General features: G+C 38.7%; 1 protein-coding gene across 1 annotated transcript in view; it reads right to left on the bottom strand.

Moving 5' to 3' along the window:
- The window catches only part of SMARCC1 (SWI/SNF related BAF chromatin remodeling complex subunit C1), a gene marked incomplete at both ends in the record, with an annotated part of 177,644 nt that overhangs the window by 95,965 nt on the left and 56,399 nt on the right, over nucleotides 1-25,280 (bottom strand). The window contains 5 exons of the mRNA XM_079712293.1: nucleotides 71-108; nucleotides 8,106-8,165; nucleotides 12,089-12,213; nucleotides 15,339-15,460; nucleotides 17,460-17,585. Coding sequence (XP_079568419.1) covers nucleotides 71-108; nucleotides 8,106-8,165; nucleotides 12,089-12,213; nucleotides 15,339-15,460; nucleotides 17,460-17,585 — 471 coding nt within the window. The remainder of the gene's footprint in view (nucleotides 1-70; nucleotides 109-8,105; nucleotides 8,166-12,088; nucleotides 12,214-15,338; nucleotides 15,461-17,459; nucleotides 17,586-25,280) is intronic.

Here is a 25,280-nt window from a genome sequence, read left to right as displayed (position 1 = left end):
CAGCGTTTCTACTGCTCGATACACAGGACCCTTAGAGTTACTGTTGCACCAGGCCTAACTAAATCATTACCTTTCCTCCTGTTGTGACTGTTTCTTCATCCTGCTCATCTGCAAAATCAAAACACGTAATTCATTTAACAGGTAAATGCTCTCTCGATTACCTGGAAACCTTAAGGTTTAAGGAATTGATACTGGCCAGAGAAAAGGAAAGAAACAGAGCATTATTAAAGCTAATTCACCTTGAATAATTCAGTAAATTAGAATTGTACACAGAAGCATAGAGATGAGTAAAAATTCAAAGCACAAATCATTAAAATTCTCCAACAATATGGAACTTATAATTAAATACTATTTGGGCTACAATCTTAGTCATGATCTTACTTAATAATAGGTAAGGAACTTGGTTTGGGCTCTTGCCTCCAGAGGTTTAGTGAAACAAAGTAATGATATTTCGGATCCCAGAAGAAATGAGTAAAGAATGAGGAGTAAAGAAGGAGGTGATAATTAATCCTACAAAGTCCTGGCAAGAGTGTTAATACCTTCTGAGGATAGGGGACTACAGGACCTAAATGTTAGTCTTGCAAAAGAACAAAGGCAAATCCATGTATAATTTAAACTAAGCAGCTGACTTCCATAGTGAAAAGTAAAAGTGCCATGGTGGAAAAGGTAAGAGGTTACAGCACAAATAATTACATGATTAAGTTCCTATAACATTTACTTTTTATATAATTATTATGACCCTTGGCAGTGACTAAGGCACTGTAAAGTTTAAAGAGAACATAAGGAAGCCATTGCTTTCATTATCCCTTCAAACAAATATTTCCAAGAATCTGCTATTTGAAAAGCACTAAATAAACAGCTTAGACAGGGGTCAGGATCTACAGCCTATACAAGCTACCTATATCTATACAAGCTAAATCAGGCCCACTGCCTGTTTTTGTATGGAATCTGGGAAATTGACTCTCAGTGTGTTCCTAGTCAATAGTTAACTGATAAGAAGGGTGGTTCGCTATGCCTAGACTGTGCACAACGCAGCTTATGATAAACTTCTGCAGCCTGAAATTCTGGTATGTGTGAGGCAGAGGGTACCCTACATTGCCAGTAAAAACACTGATCTTAGACTCTCAAACAAGCTTCCCTAGGTGAAAACACTGCATGTGTGTTGCTGTGGGAAGAGCACACTCTGTGCGATTCCTCACGTAAAGGAGAGAGTGTAAGGAAGCCTGAACCCAGACTCTGCCTGTGTTATTTCCCCTTATGATCTGTTTATGCTTCCTATGTTGCTGTGATATATGTCAGCCGTGAGTACAACTATATGCTGAGCTCCATCAGTCCTTCTAGAGAATCTCCAAACCTGGGGATGGTCTTGGGGATTCCTATCACACCTGCAAGTGAAGAATGATTTTTTTATTTTTAAATAATTAAAGAGAAAATCAATAGAAAAATAAATATACCATGACATATCAAAAATTAACTGAAATTCAAATTTCAGTGTCTATAAATAAAAGTTTTATTGGAATAAGCCATGATTATTTATTTATATATTATGAATGGCTGTATTTGCATTACAATGGCAAAGCTGACTAGTTGTAACTTAGACCTTATAGCCCAAAATGCCTAAAATATTTACTATCTGGCCCTTTTTAGAAAAGTTTGCCAACCCCTACTTTAGAGGATATAAGAAGATGAATAGTATTTTAACAGGTTATAAGGAACAAGCCTTCAAACATTTAACTAAATTTTATGCACCAGCCACCGTCCAAGTGCTAAGGGCACAGGCTTCCCTGGTGGCCCAGTGGTTAAGCATCTGCCTGCCAATGCAGGAGACATGGGTTTGAGCCCTGGTCCGGGAAGATCCCACATGTCGCGCAGCAACTAAGCCCGTGTGTCACAACTACTGAGCCTACACTCTATAGCCTGTGAGCCACAACTACTGAAGCCCATGCACCTATAGCCCATGCTGTGCAACAAGAGAAGCCACAGCAATAAGCCCGCACACCACAAAGCGTAGCCCCTGCTTGCTGCAACTAGAGAAAAGCCCGCGTGCAGCAACGAAGACCCAGTGCAGCCAAAAATAAATAAAATAAAATAAACAAATAAATTTATTTTTTTTAAATGCTAAAGACACAATGATGAACAAGAAAAAGTCCCTGTCTTTATGGAGTTTATATTCCAGTTAAAAGTGGCAGGAGGGCCTCCCTGGTGGCGCAGTGGTTGAGAGTCCGCCTGCCGATGCAGGGGATACGGGTTCGTGCCCCGGTCTGGGAGGATCCCATATGCCGCGGAGCGGCTGGGCCCGTGAGCCATGGCTGCTGAGCCTGCGCGTCCGGAGCCTGTGCTCCGCAACGGGAGAGGCCACAACAGTGAGAGGCCCGCGTACCACAAAAAAAAAAAAAAAAAAAAAAAAAAAAAAAAAAAAAAAAAAAAAAAAAAAAGTGGCAGGAGATGGAAGAGAAAATAAACAAACAATAAGATATCAAATGTTGCAAACTGCTATACACAGAGGGAGGAACACTCCCGAGCTCATTCTATGAGGCCACCATCACCCTGATACCAAAACCAGACAAGGACGTCACAAAGAAAGAAAACTACAGGCCAATATCACTGATGAACATAGATGCAAGAATCCTCAACAAAATACTGGCAAACAGAATCCAACAGCACATTAAAAGGATCACACACCATGATCAGGTGGGGTTTATCCCAGGAATGCAAGGATTCTTCAATATACACAAATCAATCAACGTGATACACCATATTAACAAATTGAAGGAGAAAAACCACATGATCATCTCAATAGATGCAGAGAAAGCTTTCGACAAAATTCAACACCCATTTATGATAAAAACCCTCCAGAAAGTAGGCACAGAGGGAACTTACCTCAACTTAATAAAGGCCATGTGTGACAAACCCACAGCCAACAACGTCCTCAATGGTGAAAAACTGAAACCATTTCCACTAAGATCAGTAACAAGACAAGGCTGCCCACTCTCACCACTATTTTTCAACATAGTTTTGGAGATTTTAGCCACAGCAATCAGAGAAGAAAAAGAAATAAAAGGAATCCAAATTGGAAAGAAGAAGTGAAGCTGTCACTGTTTGCAGATGACATGGTACTATACATAGAGAATCCTGGAGATGCTACCAGAAGACTACTGGAGCTGATTGGTGAATTTGGTCAAGTAGCAGGATGCAGAATTGATGCACAAAAGTCTCTTGCATTCCTATACACTAATGATGGGGAATCTGAAGGTGATATTGAGAAAACACTCCCATTTACTATTGCAACAAAAAGAATGAAATATCTGGGAGTAATCCTACCTTGGGAGATGAAGGACCTGTATGCAGAAAATTATGGGACACTGATGAGAGAAACTGGAGGTGATGCAGGTAGATGGAGAGCTATGCCATGTTCTTGGATTGGAAGAATCAACATTGTGAGGGTGAATATACTGCCCAGGGCAATCTACAGATTTGGTGCAGTCCCTATCAAACTACCACTGGCATTTTTCACAGAACTGGAGCAAAGGATCTCATGGTTTGTATGGAGGCACGGGAGACCCCAAATAGCCAAAGCAATCTTGAGAAAGAAAGGCAGAGCTGGGGGAGTCGGGTTCCCTGACTTCAGACTGTGCTGCAGAGCTATGGTGGTCGAGGCAGTGTGGTGGTGTCACAAAAACAGAGGTGTAGATCGGTGGAGCAGAATGGAGGGCCCAGAGGTAAAGCTGTGCACATATGGTCACCTTATCTTTGATAAAGGAGGCGGCGGGAGTGTACAGTGGAGAAAAGACAGCCTCTTCAGTGAGTGGTGCTGGGAAAACCGGACAGCTACACGTGGAGGAATGAAATTGGAACACTCCCTAACACCATACACAAAAATAAACTCAGAATGGATTGAAGACCTAAATGTAAGGCCAGACACTGTTAAACACTTGGAGGAAGGCATAGGCGGAACACTCCATGACATGGATCACAGCAGGATCCTTTTTGACCCACCTCCTAGAGAGACGGAAATAAAAACAAAAATAAACAAATGGGACCTAATGAAGCTTAGAAGCTTTTGCACAGCAAAGGAAACCATAGACAGGACAAAAAGGCAACCCTCAGAATGGGAGAAAATATTTGCAAATGAAGCAACTGACAAAGGATTAATCTCTGAAATTTACAAGCAGCTCATGCAGCTCAATATCAAAAAGGCAAACAACCCAATCCAAAAATGGGCAGAAGACCTGGGTAGACATTTCTCCAAAGAAGATAAGCAGATTGCCAACAAACACATGAAAGAATGCTCAACATCATTAATCATTAGAGAAATGCAAATCAAAACTACAATGAGATACCATCTCACACCTGTCAGAGTGGCCATCATCAAAAAATCTACAACAATGAATGCTGGAGAGGGTGTGGAGAAAAGGGAACCCTCTTGCACTGTTGGTGGGAATGTAAACTGATGCAGCCACTATGGAGAAGAGTATGGAGGTTCCCTAAAAACTAAAAATAGAGCTACCATACGACCCAGCGGTCCCACTACTGGGCATATACCCTGAGAAAACCATTGTTCGAAGGGAGTCGTGTACCACAGTGTTCACTGCAGCTCTATTTACGGTAGCCAGGACATGGAGGCAACCTGGGTGTCCATCGATAGATGAATGGATGGAGGGGATGTGGCACATATATAGAGTATTGCTCGGCCATAAAAAGAAACAAAATTGAGTTGTTTGTGGTGAGATGGATGGGCCTGGAGTCTGTCATACAGAGTGAAGTAAGTCAGAAAGAGAAAAACAAATGGCGTGTGCTAACACATATGTATGGAATCTAAGAAAGGGAAAAACGGTGGTCATGAAGAGCCTGGGGGCAAGACGGGAATGGAGATGCAGATGTACTAGAGAGTGGACTTGGGGATATGGGGAGGGGGAGGGGTCAGCTTGGACGAGGTGGGAGAGTGGCGTGGACATACATACACTACCAAATGTAAAACAGATAGCTGGTGGGGGGCGGCCGCATGGCACAGGGAGATCAGCTCGGTGCTTTGTGACCGCCTTGAGTGGTGGGATGGGGAGGGTGGGAGATGCAAGAGTGAAGAGATATGGGGATGTGTGTGTATGTATAGCTGATTCACTTTGTCACAAGGCAGAAGCTAACACACCATTGTAAAGCAATTATACTCCAATAAAGATGTTAAAAAAAAAAGAAAGAAAACTGCTAGCTATACAGAGACTAAAAACAAAATACCTTTTAGAGAGGAACTGGGTGGGTGGATCCTTCAGAGCAAATATAGAGGAAATCCTCTCTGAAAAGGTGACATTTAAGCTGCAACTTGAGAGAAGGACAAAGCAAGCATTCCACAGAGAGGAAGAAGCTAAATCAAAGAACCTCAGGTACGGATGTACCCCATGACTTCACAAAACTGTGAGCATGAACAGAAGCTGAGAGAAATGAGCGGGACACAAGAGCAGAGTGCAATGATACAAAGCTTAGCACTAAAGATAGACAGTCCTGGATCTGAATCTGTGCTCTCTCACTTAATAGCTGTACACTTAGGAACGTTACTGAATCCCTCCAGTCTCTATTTCCTAATCAATGAATCAGGGCTAACATGGTTTTATGGAGAAACGCAAACATATGTAGCATGACGCCTGACAGGTACTCACGTAACATAAAGATGGACCCTGTTCCTTGATTTGTAAGTTAGAGACAAACATCCGCTAAAAGCAGACGTGGGGTAAGTTACAGCACTACCAACACTGAGTCATCCAACTCTGCAGAGGGACTATTTTTTTCTTAGAAAGTGACTAACAGAAAGAATTCTGGGTAAGGCCGTCAAAAATGAACTTTCTGTCCTTTGGATCTTAGTAAACCAAAGGATAATCAACTTCTCACTAAATGGTGGTAGTACAATATAATGATTGCACTCTCTCTGGTCAACTTATACTATTTCATTTTAGTTTAACAGATTTTCATCCCTGAAGGAGTTTGGTACCCAACGGAAATAGACTTCTGATAATACAAAAGTAGGAGGGGCACCCTTCATTCTGACTCCTAGATGGTAATACTCAATAAATGTTCTTTTCCTCCTTATAGATGTGGACAAATACACTCTCACCTCAGCCCCTGAATCTTGACCTTCCAGAGATCTCACAAAAGAAAGAAATGACTGGGTATACTTGGCTCAGTGACATATAAGGCAAAATATGGATCAGTTAAAAAACAAACAACTCTGAACAATAATTCTCAGCTGATGGATCAGTCACCCTTGGCATGGTTCAGGTTATAGCCAATACAGAAAGTCAGATGCTTAAATGATACATGGGAAGCCTGTTGGTCCCTGGATGAAAGGCCAGGACAACAATTTCAAATTCCAAAGAGCCAAACTCTCCAGCTATGGTCAGCAGCATCCACAGCCACAGCACTCCTGATTGAGACCTCAACTTGTTCACAAATACAATGGGAACATATCCTATACCCTATACACTAAAACTTTTTATCCAGTTGGAACCCCATCCTTTTCCTAAAATTGGCTTCAATTTGACTCCCCTGATAAAATCTATGACAAAAATACTCTGTCACATCACTTTTAAAAAGACAATTGTCCACTCCCTTAAAACTACAGAATTATTCTTTTTTGGGATATAAGTTTAAAAATATAAACTATCATTCTATTTAACAAATTGTCCCAGTGAAGAGTATTCAAGTCTTAACAATATTTTACCCTTTCACATTATTAAGAATATAAAACAAAAGACTGTTTATAGTTAGTTTTTGCTTTCTTGGTCTTTGATTCAGTGGAAAAGTGACGGCTGTATCACAGGTGATATAAACTTATGGAAAATGAAAATTACTACTAGTTACTAAAGATCCATATTCTATTAATAATGTTAAAAACAATTACGATAGAAGGATTTTGACAGTATCTTTTTTTTTGTTTATTTTGTTGACCTAATAACACCTTTATATAAACTGTCATCAAGACAATTTTCTGCTTTACTTTCAACTTAACCAAAAATAGAATCATCCACTGATGTACAATGACAGGCTTTATGCCAGAAAAAGCAGGATGTATTTAGTAAAATGAAGTAGAAAAACTCTCCCAAACACGCACTCATGTCTGCCATCAAGAATCACAGCAGTTTATCTGAAATACAGAATTCACTTGACTAGGACACAGTGAAATACAAGTCTCATTTTCCACATAAGGAGATCCTGAAAATCCCTATTAGGTCTAAAATCCCATCAATTCATAAATTTAATATATACTGAAAACACGAGGATCCCCTTTGATTTTTACAAATGGAGAAAGTAAATGAGATCATTATATATATAACTTTCAGGAACAAAGATGTTTAAAACTATCCTTACTTTTAAAAACTGGAACAAGTGACTACCCTCAAAGCACATCCAAGAATTAGACCTTACTTGTGAAAGTGTACTCTATAACTGGAAAATACAGTAAAAGGATGATGTGACTCTCATTTTATCCCGTTAAGGAAATTTTCTCTTTTTTAAAATATTTACTTATTTGGCTGCACTGGGTCTTAGTTGCGGCATGCGGGCTCTTAGCTGCAGCATGCGAACTCTTAGTTGCAGCATGCATGTGGGAACTAGTTCCCTGACCAGGGATCAAACCCTGGCCCCCTGCATTGGGAGCACAGTGGAGTCTTAACCACTGGACCATCAAGGAAGTCACAAGGAAAGTTTCTGTTGGCTTACAAAGTATTAACAGTCGACAGATTTTAGGTCTGAAGACACAAAATCAATTTGCACACGTTGTGAAACAAATACTTCAGGCAGATTATAAAAAGTGCTCTAATTATAACTGTTTCTTTAAAACTGAGATATTCTGATTTAGATATAATATTACCACCTTTGCTAGTTTGTAGGAAAACATTACGCTCTGAGAGAGGCAGATCAGTAAGAATGGAGAGAGTGGATCATAAGAAATTAAATTTCCTAATATGGTAGCAAACTAAACAACAACGGTACTAACATAGCCATAGATAATATCTGTGCTAGAAAGCATAGCATCTGAAATCTCTCAGTAAAGAAAGGATTATCAAGGGAGCTGACATATTCAAGAGACAAAACTGTACAGATTTTCTGATTTTTACCTAGATCTGCTACAGTTCCTCCTTTAACAGGTGTATTTTCACTATCTTTCTTTGGGTTTACTAGAAAGAAAGAAAAAAAAGAATTATGTTTTAGGGGGAAAGTTCAACTTGTTTTTAAGAAAACAGAATAGAAGATTAAAAAATACACGACTCTCACTGCATCTCCACCATCATTCAGTACTTACCTTTGTGTAAAACCTACTCCCCCTTCATGTAAAAACCGCAAGCCCAGCTGAGAAACATTAACACTTAACGTAACAGACAATATTCTGTAATTAAATAAGCAGCAATTTTTTCATCATAAAAGCAAACAATACAGAAATGCAGAGAGCAAACCCTGAAAAGAACCTTTCAACCCCTTTACCAAAAGTATTTTTTGTGGTTTTTTTGTGCACCTGTGGATTCCCATTTCTGTGCCATTCATTAAGACAGACAAATTGAGGGAGAACCAATACCTTTTATACATCTATGTAGACTTCAAAACATTCTGAGGGTTTTTAAATCTTACAGATATAAAGTTATCATACTGTGCTTATTTCCTTAGTACTTTACTTTTCTACTTTTGTACTTAGGTTTCTACTTTTGTAACAGTGTGCCTGTGTGATCTTTCCATGTATTTTTAGTTACGTCTCTTTCATTTTTAATAGACACTCTGTCTCCATGAGTGGATCATGAGGTAACTAGCCCTATATCAATGGAAACTTTATTTATTTTCAATTTTTCATTACTGTGTAATCAACATTCTTTTATAGTTATCTTTATGCATGCATGTAATTACTTAATATGGATTATGAAATTAAAACTGTTATTGTACAGTTTTTTAAATTTAATAGATACAGCCAAATTGTGTTAAGTGCCTTCATCAATTTATACTTCCATCAATAGCATTTGAGAGTACTCACTTCCTCAAAACAGTTGTACTTTGGGAATCATCTACTTTCTAAGTTTTGGAAATCACATGGATGAAAAGTTACTTTAATGATTTACATATCCTTGGTTATGTGAGATTAAGCATCTTTTCATACATTTATTGATCCCAGGTTTTTTAATAAAATTACCAGTACATAATACTTTGTACTTTATTCCATAAGGTTTAAGAATCTTTATACATATTTAGGGTTTTAATTCTTTGTTAAATGGGTAATGAATATTTTCTCTAAGACTAACACTTGTTTAAAGTACATTAGTATTTGGAAATTTACTTTTATAGTTTTGTTTTTATTTTTTTTAAACTAATTAATTTATTTTTTGGCTGTGTTGGGGGCCACGCTGGGTCTTCGTTGCTGCGCGTGGGCTTTCTCTAGTTGCGGCGAGTGGGGACTACTCTCCGTTGCAGAGTGCGGGCTTCTCATTGCAGTGGCTTCTCTTGTTGCGGAGCACAGGCTCTAGGCGCACAGGCTTCAGCCATTGTGGCATGCAGGCTCAGTAGTTGTGTCTCGCAGGCTCTAGAGTGCAGGCTCAGTAGTTGTGGCGCATGGGCTTAGCTGCTCCGCGGCATGTGGGATCTTCCCGGACCAGGGCTCGAACCCGTGTCCCCTGCATTGGCAGGCGGATTCTTAACCACTGCTCAACCAGGGAAGTCCCTACAGTTTTGTTTTTAAATTGAGCACTTTAATCCACCTGAAGTTTAAATTCTTATATAAGATACAAAGAAGAATACTAAAATTTACAGGACTTGTGGAACAGTCTGATCTTTTCCCATATATTTGTGTTGCTAAATTCATAATAATTTAAATTTATTCACAAATATAGATCTACATTTGAATTTCCCATTCTATTTTTTCTTTTTTTGGCTGCGTTGGGTCTTTGTTGCAGCATGCAGGATCTCTCATTGCGGGCACAAAGGCTCTTCGTTGCAGCACGAGAGCTTCTCTGTAGTTGTGGCGTGCTGGCTCCAGGGTGCATGGGCTCTGTAGTTGTGCTTGAGCTCCAGGACGCATGGGCTCTGTAGTTTGCAGCACTGGGGCTCTCTAGTTGAGGTGCTCGGGCTCAGCTGCCCCACAGCACGTGGGATCTTAGTTCCCCAACCATTGATAGAACCCGTGTCCCCGCACTGGAAGGCAGATTCTTTACCACTGGACCACCAGAGAAGTCCCTGAACTGGCCATTCTATTCCACTGATGAATGCAGCCATTCTTGTGTCTAAACCATACTACATTAATTATTATAGCTTCCCAGTTTTATATGGTTATCTCTTAGGACTATCACCACCTTCATAGTTTTTATTTAAAATTATTCTTTTGATTGCCTTTGTGAATTTTCTCTTCTATATGACCTTTAAAATATATTTGTGTGGTTTTTATTGCCCAATTTTGTATAACACGGTGAATTTTAGAAACTCATATAACATTATAGATGACTATATTTTTCATTTCTTAAAAATACAAATGACTACTTAAAAAAGAACAAAAAAGGAAAATGCTGTAGGGATTACAACACACATCAAAGTAAAATACATGAAAACATTACAAGACACGAGAGGGCATAGGTTAAACTATATTACGGTAAATTTCATACATTTTTATCTCAACTAGACAACGATTCTAAATCGATTTGATAAATTAAGGATATATTATATACTGTAAGCCCTAGAGCAACCACTAAGAAAAATATAGCTAAAAAGCAAATAGAGAATAAGAAAATCCATACAGACAGGAAGTAGTATAGTGGTTGCCAACACATGGGGAAAGGGAATAATTTGGACTAACTCCTAATATGTACAGAGTTTCTTTTCACAGGGATGAAAACATCCGGAATTAAGACAGTGGTGATGACTGCACAACACAGTGAGTTTACTAAAAACCACTGGAGTGATTAAAATACACTTTAAAATGGTGACTTTTATGCTCTGTTAAGTTTAAAACTATGCTATATTTAGGGACTTCCTTGGCGGTCTAGTGGTTAATACTGCTCTTCCAATGCAGAGGGCATGGGTTCGATCCCTGGTTGGGGAACTGGGATCCCACATGCCGTGCTGCATGGCCAAAAAAAACACAAAAAAACAAAACTATGCTATATATAAAAGAAACCAAATAAGTTCGAAAAGAAAAGAAAATAGCAAGGGCCTAGAATAGAACATTAAAAGCTAAAGAGGAAATGAGAGGGACAAATGGGAAAAAAAAAGCATGATTGTAAACTTAAACCCAACCGTATAGATAATTATGTTACATTTAAGTGGACTACATACTCCAATTAAAAACAGAAAATGTGTATATTGGGGGAAAGAACTAAGTCTCCACAAATTGATGTTTAAAAGCAATGCTTTACATAATTAGAGTGAAAGTAAAAGAATGCGGGAGAGGTACAAATTGAAAACATAAAATGTAAGAAAAAATTTATAGGACTGCTGAAGTCTTAAGTACAGTGGGGACTAATAAAACATAGAAATTTAATGAAAAGGATGTGGTGAGATGAGGCTTTATTATTATCAGAGAACTTAGATTTCAAGACAAGCACTATTATGGCACCTAGAGACATGATACAAGCCTCAATTCATCAGAAGAACAATGATGATCTAGATGTATATGTCCTTAAACAGCAGAGCTTCAAAGTACAGAAAATACAGGAAGAAAAAAATTTAACAGGAATAAAGGGACAAACAGACAAATCCACAATCACAGTTAAAAAGGTCTAACATCTGCCTCCCAATAACTGATTTAAATAGGTTGAATTGTGCATAGATACGTACTCCATTTTTTCATACGTATATTGATTCTGTTGGGATTTTAAAACCATTAACTTTAAAGCATTACTAAATTTCGAGAATTTTTGATCACAGTGTGTTTTCCCGATAAATAGCAAAAGTATACCAAAAGATAGGAAAAGAGGGAATTTCACATATGTTAACCTTAAAGGGGGAATCTATTAATATTTGAAAGTTAAGAACTGGAGACACAGAGCAAGAAGTGAATCATCCCATGGCACCGCTGAGAATAATTAAATCACGTCTAACACTCTCATAGTCTAGACAAAAGGATACAAACCATTTTTTGGAAGAACAACCTCCTCTATGTTGGGTACAGGTGTTGGGTCTTCCATGTCCTTGGTAAGATCTTCTTGCTCATCTTCCTCTTTCTGACTTCTCCGCTTCCCATAAAGACTAGCTTGGCTAAAACATAAAAGATACATAATCACAAACAAGACTGACGATAGCTACTTACAGCAAACAATTTCAGAGGCTTTAACTACACTGTTAGAGAATCTACGTTCAGAATCACTTCAAAAGACAAACAGAAATAAAAAAAATTAGATACATTTCCCAAATTACTTCTAACCAGTCAAAAGGAAAAGAAAACTTATAAGGCACAAGAAATGACCACAGAAATTCTGCAATACAAATTTGCAGACAGTATCCTAAAAGGTGCTTAGTGTAATAAAAAAATATCTGCTATGGAAATACAGCACATATTTTATCTCAGATCATAAAGAAGCACTTACATAAGAAATTTTCTCAAAGATATATACAAAAAACTGCTTTTTGTTTTTTTTGGTTTTTCGTATTTTCCTAGCTCTTTGTATCATCCAAACATCAGGAACTGCAAAGTAAAATCACTTAGGACGGTACTAACTTGTATTCTGTAAAAATTGCCATTGTTCTGGGCTTCCCTGGTGGCACAGTGGTTGAAAGTCCGCCTGCTGATGCAGGGGACGCGGGTTCGTGCCCCGGGCCGGGAAGATCCCACATGCCGCGGAGCGGCTGGGCCTGTGAGCCATGGCCGCTGAGCCTGCGCGTCCGGAGCCTGTGCTCCGCAACGGGAGAGGCCACAACAGTGAGAGGCCCACGTACCGCAAAAAACAAACAAAAAAATTTGCCATTGTTCTTTCACCACCTGAATTCAATCAAATCAACATTTATTTTTAAAACTAACACATGCCAGGGCTTCCCTGGTGGCGCAGTGGTTGAGAGTCCGCCTGCCAACGCAGGGGACACGGGTTCGTGCCCCGGTCTGGGAAGATCCCATGTGCCGCGGAGCGGCTAGGCCCGTGAGCCATGGCCGTTGAGCCTGCACGTCCAGAGCCTGTGCCCTGCAACGGGAGAGGCCACAACAGTGAGAGGCCCGCGTACCGCAAAAAACAAAAACAAAAACAAAAACTAACACATGCCAGAAAGCATATTAAAGTTCAAACAAGAATGGAATGATTCCTTACCTTGAGGAATTACAGGGAATTCAGGACAGAAATCATTAACTACCTCATATAATGTGATGTGTACCAATACAAAGAAATGAATACAAGGACCACAAAAATACAACTCAGAGAAAGAGAACTGTAACAATTTGCTAAAAAGTTGGCAATGTTTCAGGATGATGAGTAAAAGCATAAAAGCTTAAGAAAAAAAATTTCCCGTTTTGGGGTAGTCATCTAGAATACACCGACAAGGGAGGCAGAATGGAGAAAGAGCTTGCTGAGTCCTCACACTGCTGAGAGAACGCTCCAAGTTCTCTTTTTAGAGGGACAACACGTTGGCATAGGTTAGAATAAGGTATACAGAGTAAAAAAAATTTGTTTAATAAAAATTACATGACAATTTTTTTTAAGCCTATGAAACTAAAGGTGGCAAGGACGTAAAATACTTCAAAATGAAGAAAAGATGCAGGGAAGATGAATATAACAAATGTTAGGAAAACAGGTTTCAAGATGTTTTAGTTAAATAGACTATTCTAAGGGGAGACTTAAACGAGCAAAGTCCTGCTCATTAGAAGGCAGATGCATTCAAATAAAGGACGCGCATACATTTATTTTGGGAAACTAAATTTGGTGGGTTTTATACTCAGAGTAGAGGCTAAATGCCACCACTGTGAGCATCCCAGACATCACATTTTGGTTCTGTGACCACTCATGTCCTGGCAGCCCATCTTAGCCCATAAAGGGGAGAGTAGCACATCGATTTCAGGCCCGGAAACATTTGGAAAAGTTGTTATGATATTCTTTACAAGGATCTCAGGTAGCTCTGAAATCTCTAAACATCAACAGTAAGTTTCAGAATGCAAGTTTAAGAGATAAGTTTACCCTCAATAATCCCCAAGAAAAACCTATTTTGTTGTTTTAATTTTTATGTCACAGTACATGTGACTTGATAAAATAACAAAACTCTTTTTATAACTGTAACTGATTCATTATTATTATTTATAAAACTGAATAAGAGTCTCTTAACTTCCCTAAAAGCTTCTACGCATGGTTAAGAATGCTTCAAGTAAACTTACCCTTCAAGAAATAACATGATTCAAGGCATGTTCTGGGCAACAAAAGGAAATTTGGCTAGAGAAGAAAGTCATAAAAGGAAGCTGATGGAGAGAAGAAGACTGCACTGTAAAGATCGACTTGACAACAGCCACAAAGTTGACAAATTTACTACCACATGAAAAGAATAAATTTTGCAAACTGTCATTTTCTAAAACTAAACTATAACCTCTGAAAAATTGCTTAAAATATATTTTGAGGGACTTCCCTGGTGGTCCAGTGGTTAAGATTTCGCCTTCCAATGCAGGGGGTGTGGGTTCGATCCCTAGTAGGGGAGCTAGAATCCCACATGCCTCCCTGCCAAAAAAACCAAAGACCTAAAACAGAAGCAATATTGTAACAAATTCAATAAAGACTTTAAAAATGGTCCACATCAAAAAAAAAAAAGTCTAAATATGTTTTGAGCTAGACAACCCTGAAATTATTAAGTATCTAATTAGTGCATAATCATAAAATTATTATGTACTGTCTATCATTTATAGGTATCTACTTCAGGCCAGGCACTGTGCAAGGTCTTTAAAGTCTCACTTAATCCTCACAATAGAAACCTCTATTCCATAGAAACCACAATCTCTACTCAAGCAAGATTCACTAAGTACAAACGTGACTTACTGAATAAGGCACTACACTGCTGCAATTTGCAGAATATGGAGCAGACAGAGGTTCAACTCCTCTATAAGTCATTTGGATCATGTATGGGACAGATGGTAAAACTGGAGAAAGACAGTAACTCTGGTGAATATAATTTCTTAAATTCCTTACCAGCCACACTTCTCAATACATACATTGATACAGAAAAAACGTTCTATTCGGAGATAGAAATGTATAAAAATGACATAAGATGCCCATCAGATAACATCCCATAACAAGACGAGCTATCAAAGCAAAGACTTCCAACCAAGTCAAAGTAAGACAAACGTCCAATGTAAATGTAAAAATCTGCAAAGTTCTTTAGTCTGTTTCAGTGCCTCTGAATCATGTTGCAGTTCTTACCCTTTCTTCCCGCTCTTCTTCCTGGATTCTGTGGGTGTGGGAGGTGGAGGGGAAGGTGAATGTTTCCTCTTTCGAGCATTAGCTGATGCTTTTCTATCTCTTCTCTCTGGACTTCTGACTGGCTAGGAAGAAGTAAATGGAAGTAAATATCAGGTAGCTTTGCTGACTCCTCAGTTTCTACAAACCCTTGTCCAAAGGTGAGTTTTCACAAAGATAATACCAAACACAATGGTGCAGAGGAAATGAAAGGCACAACATTAAGCATCCCGGACCATAAGCAGCCAGGAGACTTTCCCTGACCTTCCAGGTGATGCATCATCAATGGATATATTAGAACCATCCCACAGGTATTCAAACTATGCTACAAAACAGACATGCCCAAACCCCTCACAACTAAAAACTGTTCCTGTTCAAATTCTGTGTTCCCAGGTGGGAAAAGCATTTTCAATAACCACTGGAAAAATATGAAACACATGCTATTAAATTAATGAAATACAAAGACTGGCTGAATGATCTTGTGAAAATGTACCAGAAACTACTCCTAGTTCATCATTAAAAGGAATTTAAGAGAAAATGACTCAAAAGAGGTAAAATTTTACAAGATTGCAATTTATGATTTAAAAGTCAACCCACAGGCGTAAAACTATCCCTATCTGCAGATGACACGATCTTATATATGGATAACCCCAAGGAATCCACAAAAAAACTATTAGAGCTAATAAAAGAGTTCAGCATAGTTGCAGGCCATACATCAATATACAAAAGTCAGCCTGTAGATGATAAATTTAATACCAATTCAGTAAAACAGACAATTAAGAAAATACACCTAAAATGATCCAAAGTATTGCATCTGAGGTTGAAAAACGAATCAGAGATTAAAACATCAATTAAACATTAATGATTGGGACTTCCCTGGTGGTGCCGTGGTTAAGAATCCGCCTGCCAATGCAGGGGACACGGGTTCAAGCCCTGGCCCAGGAAGACCCCACATGCCGCAGAGCAATTAAGCCCGTGTGCCACAACTACTGAGCCTGCACTCTAGAGCCCGCGAGCCACAATTACTGAGCCCGTGTGCTGCAACTACTGAAGCTGGCGCACCTAGAGCCTGTGCTCCACAACAAGAGAAGCCACCACAATGAGAAGCCTGTGTGCCGCAATGAAGCATAACTCCCACTCGCCGCAATGAGAGAAAGCCCACACGCAGCAACGAAGACCCAATGCAGGCAAAAAAAAAAAAAAAAAAAAAAATCCAAAGCAAATAGGGATAAACTAAAAATAAAAAGATATGAAAAAGACTCAGTTTTTAAATATTTTTCTTAAAGATAAAGAATATATAGTGTGTGACAGACTTTTAGTAAGAAAGTCTTGGGGCTGAAAGTAGGTATGAAAGAACTACACTTTCTAAATTATTGGTTAAAAGTATATGTCTCAAAGGTTTTTTTCAAAAAACTAAAATACAAAACCAAAAGCAAAAATCTTAAGTGTCCCCAATGAAAAAAGACTTCCGGAATCACAGGTGTCTATCTGAAGCTGTCATAACCCAACACTAACACATCTAAGCCTTCTTCTCAGTCTCAAGTCTTCCTCTAGTGACACACCCACCTCCCAACTTGTGACTTATAAAGAAACACAGATAAATATTTAAATGGTTGGGCTTCTTAAAGGATTAAAGAGTATTAAATGTCAAGTCCCCCTACCTGAAAAAAGGACTGAACTGTAACTATGAGACCTTTAAGGCCTATACTTTATACTAACTAGTGATATGTTCCTTAACAAAGCTATTAAAAAATATTAAAACTAAATCAGTTTTCCCTTGGAAAATGAACAGCTAAGTTAAATTACACTGTGATGACATTTGGTTCACAAAATTAATACTCAGATCTAGAGAACAAAATCAGTTGTACTACCTTGCACACTGCATGGGCTACTTTAAATCTTAATGACCCTCTGAGATTCTCAAGCCCCTTTTTGGGGGATGCCAGCTCCTGAGATGGTTGTTATGGCCATTTAGTAACTTTTATATACACTTGATGGCTGAGAGTTTATTAATGAAGATTTGATAATATTCAGGCCAAGAAAGAAGAAAACACCAAGTGAGAAAAATGGTGCCAAACCAAATACCTCTTCATTCTTTGTTGAAATTCGCTGACGAAAACTCACGGGCTTCCTGTTCTCATCCACCTCATAATCCTCCTCATTCATCCATTCATTGAAAACATCAGTGTCCAAAATCCATTTTGCATGAACCTAAAATCACATCAAAGCGTGAATATCTACATAAATAAAAATCACTACAGTTTTTAAAGTATTCAAAATGAAAGTAGCTGATTTATTACACTCAAAGCCTCAACTGCATAGAACAGTTTAAAAATACGACTATTAGGGCTTCCCTGGTGGCGCACTGGTTGGGAGTCCGCCTGCCGATGCAGGGGACACAGGTTCGTGCCCCGGTCCGGGAGGCTCCCACATGCCGTGGAGCGGCTGGGCCCGTGAGCCATGGCCGCTGAGCCTGCAAGTCCGAAGCCCGCGCTCCGCAATAGGAGAGGCCACAACAGTAAGGGCCCGCGTACAGCAAAAAAAAAAAAAAAAAAAAGACTATTAGTGACATATGAGTGGCAACTTAACCATTTCAATTTTTATTCCATGTCTTTTACTGAGTAAACAGTAAAAAAAAGCAAGACTGGTTTTGTGTAGACTGAGGCTTTGATAACCAAGACCCTGGAATTGGATAATCATGTCATCTTTTTTCTTTATTTCAGTTTAATTTAGGTGTAAATGAAAAATAAAACTGTAAGATATTTAAGGTGTACGTTGTGATTTGATATACATACACATGGTGAAAGGATTCACCCCCCCAGCAAGTTAATATATCCATCTCCTCACATATTCATCTTGCGTGTGCACGCACGTGCACATGAAAACACTTAAGTCTACTCTCTTAGCAAATTTCAACTTTACAGTACAGTGTTATCAACTTTTGTCACATTTGACATTAGCTCCTCAGACCTAATTTATCTTATAACTGAAAACTGGTACCCTTTTACCAACCGTTCCCTATTTCTCCTACCCCCCAATCCCTGGCAACCACTTTGCTACAGTTTCTAGGAGTTTGACTTTTTTTTTTTTTCTTAAAGATTACACATCATGCAGTACTTGTATTTCTCTATTTGGCTTATTTCACTAATTGTGGCATCTTCATCTTCACAAAAATCAGTGACAGAAACATTCAAAGGCAAAAGGCCAAAGTAAATCATTGCTTTAGGCATAAAAAATGTCTCTAGGTTTATACATTCGATAACATTCTAAGAAATGATGAAAGAGGACATCTACTGACATGTTGCCCAGCCCTGTCAAGTACACATGGTGCTCTAAAGAGGCCTTTCAGGGACAGCCAAAGTTGGGACAGGGTGGAGAAGTGAGAGTCAGATTTGGGGTTCTTCCCAGTCCTTTACATGGCCACTTCTTTCATTTTTGTTTTTGTTTTTGTTAACGTTTCTAAGAATAAAAGGAAGGGTTTTCTGGATGTTATATAGATACACATGTAGGTACAGATATATACAGATATTTAAACCACAGGCCTAGCCTCTATAATACTTCTATTTATTCAACAGTATTTCTCAAAGTGAGCACAATTGGAATTGGGGACTAACTTCTTTCCTGTGTGGGACTGCTGTTCGGTCATGGGTGGTGTGTGTGTGTGTGTGTGTGTGTGTGTGTGCGCGTGTGTTGCAATTAACATGCCCAGTCAAGAATCATTAAAATACTAACATGAGAGCAAAGAGAGCAAAAGAGAGCAAAAGAGAGCAGCAACTACAGCTATGAAGCCTTCAAGAAGTAAAAACCTACATGGCTATCACTAAGAGACTATATGGACTTGCCAATAAAAATATTTTGTCAATCTAAGCTCCCCACTGCTCCCCCCTTGTATTTTAAAAAAAGGAAACATTACTACATTGGTTGTTAAGGATATTGCCTGAATCATATAATGCTTTAAGAAGGACATCGACCTGACTACATGCCTCTTTTCCTCCCAAAACTAGAGCTACACAGTAACACACACAAACACAAAATTAATACCCATCAAGGAGAATACAAGACCTTAAATAATGTAACTCGAAAAGACTCTTATATATATAAATTATGAGAATGGGATATATAAATAGAGCACGAGAAACCTTAAGCTAATTAGAGAAAACATCTATTTAAAGGCATAACTATGTTCAAGAAAAGGGTAAATTAATTCAGTGATGTAATTAATTGCAGAAAAATTTAATTCAGTAATTAATTCAGAAAAATTTATGTCACAGCATTTGAAAACATAACAGTCTTTTCCAAATTATTCATAAGTATGTATATATTTTAAAAGTAGAGCTGAATATTCACATTGTACATTCTTTACTATCCAGAAGACCCTGAGAGAATTCTCTTGAGGAAGTATGTTAGGACAGTAAGGACAACTAATAATCATTTGTGCCAGGCACTCTGCTGAACACCTTACATATAATATGATCTAAGCAAGGCAGGTTAGTCTCTCCAGTTTTCCAAATCAGCAAACTGGGGCACAGAGTGTCAGCAAGCTGCCCAGTTACTTAGCTACCAAGAGGCAAAGCTTTGCACGGAGTTCTGCCCAAGCTCTTATGCCACTATGCTCTATTACCTGTCTCATAAAAACACCTTAGGGTCAGAATAATATAATAGGTTGTGCAACCTTCAGCAAAATTATCTAACTTCTGTAACCCAGTTTCCTTACCTATGAAATGATACGATGGTAAACTCTGCTATCAAGCCCAGTCCTAAACTTCTGACAACTATGATCTTCAACATAGTATGTTTCTAAAAATCCTTTCGTAATACTTTACAATGTTATATGGCTCACAAGTCATACAGTTTATCCCTTTAATCAACATTTTTTTCCAAGTTACAACTTAACTCTGTTTGACTAGACAGATGTCTAGATTTGACTACACACAAAGATATATGTTTGAAACTGCTAGACAATGCTGGAGGCTGAGTAGTTCTAACACCAGAGAGCACAGTTCACATTTTTTTCAAGTTTTCAATGAGAATAGTTTGGTTATAACCTCTCAGATTACATTTAAAGGTAGTTATTGTTGTTTAAAATCATCTTCCCTGAAGATAATGGGACAACACAAATATAGCAGGAATTGGTATGCTTTTTTTTTGGGTGGGGGGGAAGGGGTCAGATACTAAATATTTAGGCTTGCAAGCCATATGTTCTCTGTCTCTACTCAACTCTGCTGCTATAGTGCGCAATCAGCTGCAGAAAATACATAAGTGAATGGGTTTGGTGGTGATCTAATACAATTTTATATACAAAAACAGGTGGCTATAATTTGCCAACCCTTGTAAAATGAAAAGTAGTTTTATCCAACTGACACTCCATATATGAGGTTTAATAGAGAAAAAATTTTCCAAAAATATACATTAATTACTATATGATCATTCTGAGATGATCAATGAAATGTGAAGAAAATTATACAACTTAACTGAAAGATATAAAAGACCTAAATAAATTGCCTCCACAAATTGAGAGGCTCAGTATTGTAAAGATATCAGTTTTCTCCAAGTTGTTCTACAGATTAAATTTAATTCCAATCAAAATCCCAATGAGTTTGTTTAATATGGACCTTAACAAGCTGATTCTAAACTTTCAACAAAACAGCAAAGACCCAAAAGACTCCTAAAGAAGAAAAAAGTGGGAGTACTCAAGTCAGAACAAATAACTAATAAAACTTTATAACAGAGTCAAGAAACAAATCATGACATACATAAAAATTTACTTTTAACAGAAATGGCCTGGATCAGTGGGGAGAGAAATCCAGCTTCAATATTTTTCCACCCTGAAACTATAGCTGATCTAACACCATATGGGGAAATTTTTTTTCCCTACATCATAACACGTTTAAAAATTAATTCCAGGTAGATTAAAGATCTTTATATATGAAAGGCAAAACTAAAGAATTTTTAAAGATGATTTAAGAAAATAGCGTGATGACCTTGGGATAGAAAACAAAAAGGTTTTTGTAATAAATTTATTTATTTGATTTTATTTTTGGCTGCGTTGGGTCTTCGTTACTGCACGTGGGGGCTTTCTCTAGTTGCGAAAAGCAGGGACTACTCTTCGTTGTGGTGCGCAGGTTTCTCATTACGGTGGCTTCTCCTGTTGCGGAGCACGGGCTCTAGGCACGCGAGCTTCAGTAGTTGCAACGTGTGGGCTCAGCAGTTGTGGCTCGCAGGCTCTAGAGAGCAGGCTTAGTAGTTGTGGCACACGGGGTTAGCTGCTCCACAGTATGTGGGATCTTCCCAGACCACGGCTCGAACTCGTGTCCCCTCCACTGGCAGGCAGATTCTTAAGCACTGCACCACCAGGGAAGCCCAGAAAACGTATTTTTAACACAGGTAACTGGTGATGTAACCACACGTTAGTATGCAGAATACCTAAAGAACACCCACAAAGAAAAAGACAGCGCAATGGAAAAAAAAAAGCAAAAGGTGGAAACAAGCACTTCATAGAGGAAGAAACACCAAAGGTCAAAGAATTCATGAAAAGATGACAAAGCTATTTGGTAATAAGAGAAATACAAGTTAAAACCCTAACAAAACACCACTTCACATCCATTAGATAGGTAAATATTACTAAGTCAGAATACACCAAGCAGGCCTTCCCTGGTGGCGCAGTGGTTGAGAATCTACCTGCCAGTGCAGGGGACACAGGTTCGATCCCTGGTCCGGGAAGATCCCACATGCTGTGAAGCAACTAAGCCCATGCACCACAACTACTGAGCCTGTGTTCTAGAGCTCGTGAGCCACAACTACTGAGCCTGCATGCTGCAACTACTGAAGCCCCCAAGCCTAGAGCCCATGCTTCACAACGAGAGAAGCCACCGCAATGAGAAGCCCACACACTTCAATGAAGAGTAGCCCCCGCTTGCTGCAACTAGAGAAAGCCCGCACGCAGAAACGAAGACCCAACACAGCCAAAAATAAATAAATTAAATAAATTTTTTAAAAAAAGAATATACCAAGCACTGGCCATGATACAGAGCATCCAGAAAACTTATACACCCTTAGCAAAATAAATTTTTACAACCATTTGGAAACAATATGGCATTGTTTAGAAAAACTGAATGTTTGCATTCCCTGAGATCCAGTAATTCCATTATGAACAAACACAAAAGATGTATGTTCAGGAAAGTTCATAGTAGCATTTTTCATAGTACCTTAAAGTAGAAACTACCAAACACCAAAACTGAAAACAAACTGAAAGAAATAAACCTAACAATACTTCAAATAAGTAACACACTGAAGGGAGGGGAAAAAAGGTTCATCCAGGTAACTCATGAACACACTCTTTGCCAATATATAATACACCCTCAGTCTTGGGCAGGGCTAGGGGAGCAGGACAACCACAAACATATCTTGAACTCTTTTAGTATTTTTGTTTATGATAGTGGCAGGGGCAAAGCAATTCTGAAACTAATTTGAACGTATTCATGAACCAGGTAAATGTGTTGATGCTGGGAGCCAAGATTCTTACTCTCGGAAGAAGAGTCATATAAATATGGAGTAGGGGAGGGCAAAAAGGAACACTGTGGGGACAGATTAGAACTGAAGGTATCATTATGGCCTCATTATTTCTAATATATATATATATATATTATGTGTATATGCACATATATGTGTACTCAACTACTGTTTGCATTTGAGTTTACAGATACATAATAGCTCTGAACAGAAAAGACCTAGAAGCAAAGATACTTCAGTAGCACTGAGCATACCTGTACCCAGATTTTGGTCTCTAATACCTTTTCCTACTGAAAGAAATGAGAGCGCCTCAGAGAAACAGCTGATTCTAGGCATGAGGAATGGAAGGTACTAAATGAACCTGGAACATCCTACTATGCCCTAAAGGAGGTGCTCAAAAATGACAAGTGCTTGTCACAAGAATGACAAGCCAAGGACTTCCCTGGTGGTCAAGCGGTTAAAACTTTGCCTTCCAATGCAGGGGGTGCGGGTTCGATCCCTGGTCGGAAGCTAAGATCCCACATGCCTCATGGCCAAAAAAACCAAAACATAAAACAGAAGCAATACTGTAACAAATTCAATAAACACTTTAAAAATGGTCCACATCAAAAAAATCTTAAAAAAAAAAAAAAAAAACAAGGATGACAAGCCAGCCTGAAGGGGCTCCCAGTGGCCAAATATGAAACAACCTCAGCACAAAATACTGAATTAATGAATTATTGACCACTGAAAAATTACAATTCCATGAATTCACACTGACAACAGACAGATAAATAAATAAGTAAAAGAGGGAAAAAGAAGGGCTCTTGCTTACAGGAGAACTCTGAAAGCCAACTGGTAAACGTGGAGGGAAGGGCTGGAGTGGAAAAGTATTGCTGTGTAATCATCAAAGAAAAGACTGGTTCAGGCAAGAATTCTAAGTGCATGCTAAACCTGGGTGACAGAGGGAGGATTTTGATGAGAAGGAGGATATCTCCATGATCTAAAGAATCTTTCACAAATTGTTTATAAGTTGCAAATGGAGGGGAAAAGTAACCATACAGTGGAGCCATCACAGAACACCTTAACTGGGTGATTAAGATCACCAGTGAGGAGGGACTTCCCTGGTGGTCCAGTGGTTAAGACTCCATGCTCCCAATGTACAGGGCCTGGGTTCGATCCCTGGTCAGGGAATTAAATCCCACATGCCGCAACTAAGAGTTCACATGCCACAACTAAAGATCCCACATGACACAACGAAGATCCCACGTGCTGCAAGTAAGGCCTGGCACAGCCAAATAAATAAATAAATTTTTTTTTTTTAAAAAGAAGATCACCAGTGAGGAGCAGATGGACACAGCATGCCTGCCAATATGATGCCCTGAGAAGGACACATCACTCATGCAGCATTCTAAGTAGACTGCAGAGACTGAATCAACCACAAGGAAAGATCAGAAATTCCAAATGAGAAGTATTCTTTTGAAATTCAAAAACATCGTTAAAAGGCAAAGAAACACTGTGGTAATGTTACTGATTAAAGGAAACTAAAGTGACATGACAGAGGAATTCAATAGCTGGTATTAGACAGAATTATGTAACAGGAAAAAAATGGGCTTTTTTGTTTTGTTCTGGTTGCACAGCACGTGGGATCTTAGTTCCCCAATCAGGGACTGAACCTGGCCCCAGCACTGAAAGCGCCAAGTCCTAACCACTGGACTGCCAAGGAATTCCCCAAAAAATGTTATAAAAAACATTTTAATCAAAATGGATTAAAGACTTAAATGTAAGACTGGGTACTATAAAACTCTTAGAGGAAAACACAGGCAGAAAAACTCTCCAATATAAATTGCAGCAAGATCTTTTTGGATCCACCTCCTTGAGTAATGAAAACAAAAACAAAATTAAACAAATGGGACATAATTAAACTTAAAAGCTTTTGCATAGTAAAGGAAACCATAAGCAAAACGAAAAGACAACCCACAGAATGGGAGAAAAAAATCTGCAAGCGAAGTGACTGACAAGGGATTAATCTCCAAAATATACAAACACTTCATGTAGCTCTATGTCAAAAAAAAAAAAAAAGCCCCAAAAATGGGCAGAAGATCTAAATAGACATTTCTCCAAAGAAGACATTCAGATGGACAAAAAGCACATGAAAAGATGTTCAACATCACTAATGATCAGAGAAATGCAAATCAAAACCATAATGAGGTATCACCTCACACAAGTCAGAAAGGCCATCATCAAAAAATCTACAAACAATAAATGCTGGAGAGGATGTGGAGAAAAGGGAACCCTCCTACACAGTGGGTAGGAATGTAAATTGATACAGCCACTATGGAGAACAGTATGGAGGTTCCTTAAAAAACTAAAAATAGAACTACCATATGATCTAGCAATCCCACTCCTGGGCATATA

Source organism: Hyperoodon ampullatus (assembly GCF_949752795.1).
Source record: "Hyperoodon ampullatus genome assembly, chromosome: 10".
Lineage (NCBI taxonomy): Eukaryota > Metazoa > Chordata > Mammalia > Artiodactyla > Ziphiidae > Hyperoodon > Hyperoodon ampullatus.
The sequence above is the reverse complement of the archived record's forward strand: the minus strand, read 5'-3'. Positions and strand labels throughout refer to the sequence as shown.